At 34.4% G+C, this 7,368-nt stretch overlaps 1 protein-coding gene across 1 annotated transcript in view; it reads right to left on the minus strand.

Moving 5' to 3' along the window:
- Nucleotides 1-3,253: 3,253 nt before the first annotated feature.
- Nucleotides 3,254-7,368, minus strand: part of LOC122714025 (zinc finger CCCH domain-containing protein 28-like) — a 10,500-nt gene continuing 6,385 nt past the window's right edge. Inside the window, exons 2-3 of the mRNA XM_043935000.1 lie at nucleotides 6,496-6,580; nucleotides 3,254-5,598 (exon numbers count right to left, since the gene is read on the minus strand). Coding sequence (XP_043790935.1) covers nucleotides 5,450-5,598; nucleotides 6,496-6,580 — 234 coding nt within the window. The 3' untranslated portion in view covers nucleotides 3,254-5,449. The remainder of the gene's footprint in view (nucleotides 5,599-6,495; nucleotides 6,581-7,368) is intronic.

Consider the following 7,368-nt stretch of genomic DNA (forward strand, 5'->3'; position numbering starts at 1 on the left):
GTCCGTTTAAATAATTAACGTTAATATTCCGTCTCTCGAGTTGTAGCAGTTAATCAATTGATCAAGATAAGAAAGAACATAATGTTAACAAATTTAGAAAAAGAATGAGAAGTGAAATATAATTGACGAGCTTTCTGGAAAAAGATTTCAGTTCCATTTTCTTTTTTCCTTTTTTTTTTTTTTTTTTTTTTTTTTTCAATATATCTTAAATACAATAAAAAGATTATGATATAATTGTAATGAAAATGGCGGTTAACCTTCAAGTGGCGACTCCTAGACCATTATTAAAAAACTAATTAACTTATCTTTCAAAATTCATTTCTTTCCTCAAATATATATAACTCTTAATAATAATTATATATTAATGATATAACAATTTTGATAGAAAAAAAAATTTCTAAAGTATATAATATATATAAATTAGAATTTTTCAAATAGATTTTTACATGATGAATAGTGCCGTTTTCCATAAAGCTGATCAATTTTTTAGAAAAAAATCGTCTTAGAAAAAACAAACGACGCGGCTGTCTCGCTGTATGATTGGGCTTTCATTGTCTCTGTGAAATCGTGCATGTCGGCTGCTTATAGTATATCTGATGAATGCAGAACATGTGTGTGTGTGTGTGTGTGTGTGTACTTATGTTTATCGCGTGTATCGACAAGTGAAGAGAGCGCGCAAAGGACCCTGGCCCATCTTGAATAATGACTAGCTCAACAACGCGTTTTCTCGTTTGCAATCTTAAATCCCGGGCGAGGGAGGGGTAGGGAGGCAAGGCGGGGAGGATCAATGAACTGATTCGCTCTTTGAACGGCTTGGTCGGGAAAGTAGGTGAAAGCCTTTCCTGGACGGTCATGTTCTTTTTTTTTTTTTTTTTTTATTTTGTTTTCTCTCTAAAAATGTAACCGAACTTAAGAAAAAAAATTAACAACAAGAAAAATAGTCAAGTAATAATAATAACATTAATAATATAATAATAATAATTGGATAATAATTAGATAATAATAATTATTATAATAATAATGTAATAATAATAATAATAATAATAATAATAATAATAATAATAATAATAATAATAATAATAATAATAATAATAATCTTAATAACCTTAATAATAAACGTGGAAAAAAATAACGCGAATGAAAAAAAAAATTCTTCAAAGAACAAAAACTTTGCAAATTGAAAGTAAATAATCGAAAAAATTGAATACTCTTCATTCAAATTGAAATACTTTTAATCTCTCGATTCACTTTTTTCTCACTTTTTCTCCTTTCTTTCTTTTTTTTTTTTTCCTTTTTTTTTCTTTTAACTTAATCCCTGGTAGAAACGACTATAACGCATCGCGATATAATACTTTTTTGCTTTTTTCCCTTTTTTTTGTATTTACGTATGATTCTGTCGCTGCTACGTTTTCATCACGCGTCGATTGCACTGTAATTTTTTACTTTCATCTCTTCATTGTTAAACGTAACCGGAGGGAAGAAGAGGGGGGGGAAGGGAGGAAAAAAAAGGAAACGATTAAAAACGATTATAATAAAATAATGTTGAAATAAAATTCATAAAAGAGGGATACGGGAAGAATTTAAATACTAGTACGGTAGATATATCGATTAACATTCCTATCTATCTATTTATCTATTATTTATATATAAATTGTATTTTATATTTATATATATATAATATTTATATATATATAAAATAAAAACGAATATTAATATAGTTAATATCGTGAAATATAGAGACGGGGGGGGGGGGGGGCGAAGGAGCTTCGACAAAGTGTAAAAACGTGTAAGAACGACGAAAGACTTTGTTACCGACGGTGGGTCCTTCGCGCGGCACGCGGGAAATTCAAATCGATCGAACGATCGATCGTTCGTAATTAATCCCGATCAATCATAAAATATATATTTCACGAAACTTATCACCTATAAAGAGACAACTACTTGGAAACAGAGCACGTGATCGAAAGAAATATAATAATGAAATAGAACTTTTTTTTACATTGGATTCGTTTCACGAGCAGCGATCAATATATAAAACGATACTTTGTTTTTCGTGTCACCTTTTCGTGCCATCATTCGTATTAAATCTCTCTCTCTCTCTCTTTCTCTATTTCTCTCTAACTATCCTTCTTTCTATCTATCTTCTGTTCTCTTTCTCCTCTTTTTCTCTTTCTTTTTTTTTCCCCCTTTGATCTGCTTTGATCTAGCACGCACATCCTTCCTCTAAAAAATTCCATTACTTCTTTAATTAAATATAATTTTTCTCATATATATTTGTCATATACATTTGTCGTAATGTTAGTTACTTAAATGGCGTTTACCCGCCTAAGAGTATGTTGATTTTCGGCGTTTCCTTTCGCGGAATGGAGAGAGAACGTAAAAGTAATAAAAAAAAAAAAAGAAAAAAAAAGAAGAGAAAAAAAAAGAAATATCGATGAAAAAATTCATCTCGAAATTGGAGAGTCGCCGGAAACCACATTGTAAGGCTTCGTTCCTTCCTTTCGAAGGAGATATTTATTTTTTTTCTTTTTTTTCCCCTCTTTATGTATATATTTATATATTTATATAATATGTGTAATATATATATATGTATGTATCGTTTCGTCGTTTCATTTACGATCGAATCCTGTTCTATAATCAATATTTCGCTGTTTTCTCTCACTCTCGCGTCGTTCGTTTTCCCTCCTTCGACTTATGTATATATTTATATATATATATATATATATTATTATTATTATTCTGTTTAATTTTTCGCGAAATCAATGCCTCCTGGCGCGTGTGCACGTACGCTCGATCGATCAGGTGATCATCTGGTGCGTGCACACGCGCAATTATATCGATGTAGAAACAAAATATCAGTGAATTTTTCATTTAGTGTATATACGAGTATAAAAAACTTCGTTATTCGTTATATTGGGGTCAGTTTTTACTTTTGAATGCGCAGTGCATCCCTTGAAGATTTTTTTTGTCATGTCGAGATGATCGATTGCTGGTAGACTTATGGTCGAACAACCCTTCTGATATTAATCGTTGATTTTATTCAAATGTATAAATTAACTCCGTGAAAATATACAAATATATATTTTTTTTCTTTTTTTTTTTTTTTTTTTTGAAGATTCCAGTTTCTGAAATCTTTCATCGATTATTATAAGTAATAATTAATTAATTAAACAATTTGTGAAATAAATAATCGAATATCTTACATCTTAATAAAATTGAACAATAATACTGTAATGCTAAAAAAAAAAAAAAATCGTTCGTTCTCTAGAAATTTTTCTTTTCTAGAAATCTCTCTCTCTCTCTCTTTCTCTCCCTCCCTCTCTCTCTTTTTTTTTTTTTAACATCTTACTACTTATCTAAAAACTATACACAATAATATAAATATTTTTCTCTTTCGTAGGAACCAATAATCATTATTTCCCCCAACAGAATGACTTCAACAGTCGGAAAATGGCTTTGAAATGGGAATTCAATAAGAATTCCTCGATACGATACGATAATGGTATCGATTCGGCAAGAGATAATAAAATGAACGGTACCAACATCAAAAGAGTTAAATTATTCCATATCTGATGATATCATATCCACTGAACCGAGCAAGCCTACTACTCGTACGATATGAATTCGTTCGATTGGCACGAACGCGAAGAAATTTTACGATCCCGCAACTCGGGATATACTCGGTTTCCCAGGGGATCGTATAACTTCTAACCACGTTTCCCTCTGTATGCATAGTACGTGTATATAATATATGTACACATAATGGTACCAAGATCTTACGGAACATAAACCGCGATTCCCTGTTTCTCTCTCTCTCTATATATATATATATCTCTCTCTCTTTCTCTCTCTCTCTCTCTCGAGAACGTGTCTCGCGATGAACTGGTAAATTCTTCTCAATTTATTCTCGATCAGCGATCGCGTGGAAGAACACAGAAATCACGAATCGAATAAGACACTCGAGGTTAATGGAAGTTTTCCACGGAAATGGGAAATGTTTCCGGAAATTGGAAGGTGAAGTGGATATAATTGAAGGGTTGGAAAAAAAAAAGAAGAAGAAAGAGATATCGAAACAAAGGAAATGGTGGTGATTAATAACAAAGAAAGAATCTGAAATCGAGCGAGATCGACGAAAAAGCTCGATGAAAAAGCTTTGAAAAAGAAATGTCTATGCAGACAATTAAACGAAGGGGATACTTTGAAGTTTGATGGATTTTTTGAAAAAAAAATTTTTTTTCTAGAATTAGTTATTCGATATACTCGTATCTTGTTTTGGCTCTTTTTCACGGAAGTGTTAATGGAATTAGGCAAGAAAAAAAAGAAAAGAAAAGGCAGGATCAAGGAAGACCTCGTGTACCGCCGACCTCGAGTGTACGTTTCTCTCGCTGATCTTCAACAATTCGGCGGCCACTCCATCCTATAATCACGAATATTGCACTCAATTTTGTTCGCGACACATTCAACGAACGAAATAATCTTAATTAAACCAGATAAACATTATCGAGAAACACGTTCCCGAAACGAACACGATCATCTGATCATCGAAAGTGATATTTAACGAAAGTGAAGGACGAACACATTATGCGCGCGAGGAGGAGAAAATAAATTAGCGGAGCCAGAGAGAAACATCATCCACGACGAACGAAGTTCTAGCTTTTTTTCATTTCGTCATTCGTTTTTATTTTATTTATTTATTCATTTATTATTATTTTTTTTTTCTTTCGAATGCGCGTTTTTCATCTTCAAGGGATAGCACGAGGAGGGAGGAGGCGAGAAGAAGGGGACGAAATTCGTACCCATTCTTTCCATCAACCATGGCTGGGAACCGTACGAATTTCCTTTCTCCGACCCGCCCCTCCCTCTTTGATCCGCGTTCGATCACGCTCGCCTTTTCTCCCGATCTCTATCTAGCTCGACGAAAACCTACGTATCGGAGGAGATTCGCAGAGGAGGATGAAATAGAATCGAGTCGATCCTTCCTGTGTCACCGACGACGACGACGACGACGACGACGACGACGACGACGAAGAGAACGACGAAGACACATTGAAACACATATGCATCTCTCTTGTTTCTCCTTATCGATCTTGCTCAATGTGATCATCAAGGCCGTTTTACGCGAGAAGCTCTCTTGTTCCTTCCTCTTTTTTCTGTCCTTTTACTCTCTTTCTCTATGTCTATCTCTCTCTCTATCTATCTATCTATCTATCTCTTGTTACCTCTTCCATTTTTCCATTTCCTTTTATTCATTTATTTATTTTTTTTTTTCCTCGTTTCGTCTGTCGTTTTCCATTTCTTCTTCTCTATCGATCCCTCGTCGAGTATCTTCAAATCTTCTCTCAAGACTTTTTTCTCTCCCTCGTCCGCACCATCATCTGCATCTGTCTGCCGGTTGTTCTAGCTCCTCGCCTCGTCGTGATACACACATCCGCTAAACGAGAAGGAGTAACTAGGGCGTCGCAGGCGATGTGATCGCCATCAAGGGCGCTGGCGGCAACGCGACCGGTATGTGATAATATTTACACTGGGGTCGCATGCACGCGCCCTTCACTGCGTCCCTGCACACGGTCACGCGATTCTCGATCACCTCCACGTTTCCTGGAAAATGTTGGAATTGGATTAACAGTTAGAGATTGGATAAAAGAAAAAACAGTTAAGAGTTAGAGATTGGATAAAAGAAAAAAAGAAAACAATTTTTTTCGAGAATTTTTCTCAGCTTCACGACGATCCCCGTGAATAAAAATTATTTATGATTATATTATGTTTTATCGATACATATTCTTTTTTTTTTGCAACAAGCTTTTTGTTCGCAATTCGCTTGAAAATATCCGCACGCATGATTAATTTTACGTTAACGATTGTTTTGTTAGCGATTCGCGGTTATAGACGATTCAGAACCGAATTGTAAAATTTTTAACGGTAATTCGAGTAAATCGAGTAATTTGTAACTTTGATAAAGTTGCGTTCGAAACAGCGGTGACCAATAGATTTGTCATCGTGATCGTATATTGCGAACACGATCGTTTTGCGGTGGATGCGCGGTCGTCAACGGCAAAATGGCCGCAAAATACAAATACCATCTGACCAGAAAATCGATTCGACACGTAAGGAACGTATATATCAAATATAAACTATTAACAATTGGTATAATATTATCTCGCAACTTATTACTCGGGTTTAAAAAGTACGCACAAACACTGTACACGTGACAGATGTTTCATCCAATGCATTTAATGATACGTAAATAACAGCTTGCATTAACTCATCTACGTTTCGTAGCTAGAAAATCGTCAACGATATATAAACAAAAATAGAATAAAACAAAAATCACGAAATGCGGAATGAAAAGTGTAAAAGAAATATTTAACAAAGGTAAAAAAAATAAGAAAAAGAAAGGGATACATATATATATATAAAAACAAGCTTCACCTTCCATTACTTAAGGGAAGGGAATTAACACACCGCGCCGCGTAGCGGTAGATCATGAAAACTCACCGTCACTGAGATGGATAAACTTGCAGGCGGGACGGTTGCACACTTGTCGATTAAAATCTTGGCACACCGGGAGGGTGTCCAGTAACTGAAAGAAAATATGCCAGATACTTTTATTACGGACACTTCGCGAAATCGATCGCGAACGATAGTTACAAAGGAAAAGGAGGAGGGGGAGAAAAAAAAAAAACAACTCTCACAGTGTCTCCCATCAGAATCACTCGTCCACAGTCACGCGCCATTCACGCGTTTCACGCAACAAGGGCAGAAGACAAGTGTCCTGTCTTTCTCCCCACAATCACACGCATATGTTCTTTTTGAAAAATTCATTGGACACGCACATTCAAACTCATTTCAGTGTTAGAGCATATTCACGGTACATTACATGCTCTAAAAAATCGGATCGTATACGTATATTAATTAATTGCTACTGGTGCGCGAATAATCGACATATAGAAACAGGTATTGTTATTCAATGATTTTTTTTCTTTTACGAATTTTTTTTTTTTTTTTTTCTTATTTTTCTTTTCTCGTTATTATTTCTAAAGAATAATGGATTTAAGAAGGTCGATTGCTCGCGCAGGTCGAATTAAGAGGGAAATTTGCAGTAGAACTTTTCTGTATTCAAAAAATGATCATTCCCTATTTCTATTTATCGTGACATTGTACTCTAAAAATTGATTGCTCTTTAATTTCTTTCTTTTCTTTTTTTCTTTTTTTTTTTTTTTTTCACTAGATCATCGGGCAAGTCGATAAATCAGCTTGCTTCTGATCGTGATCGTTTTCACGATACGACACGAATACACGATACAAGTTTCAAAAATTGGTGAGATTCGAATGGGCGAGAACAAAGGACTCGTTTTTTTTTTTTTTTTT

This window comes from Apis laboriosa, unplaced genomic scaffold (assembly GCF_014066325.1).
Source record: "Apis laboriosa isolate Shangri-la unplaced genomic scaffold, ASM1406632v1 scaffold112_cov148, whole genome shotgun sequence".
Taxonomy (NCBI): Eukaryota; Metazoa; Arthropoda; class Insecta; order Hymenoptera; family Apidae; genus Apis; species Apis laboriosa.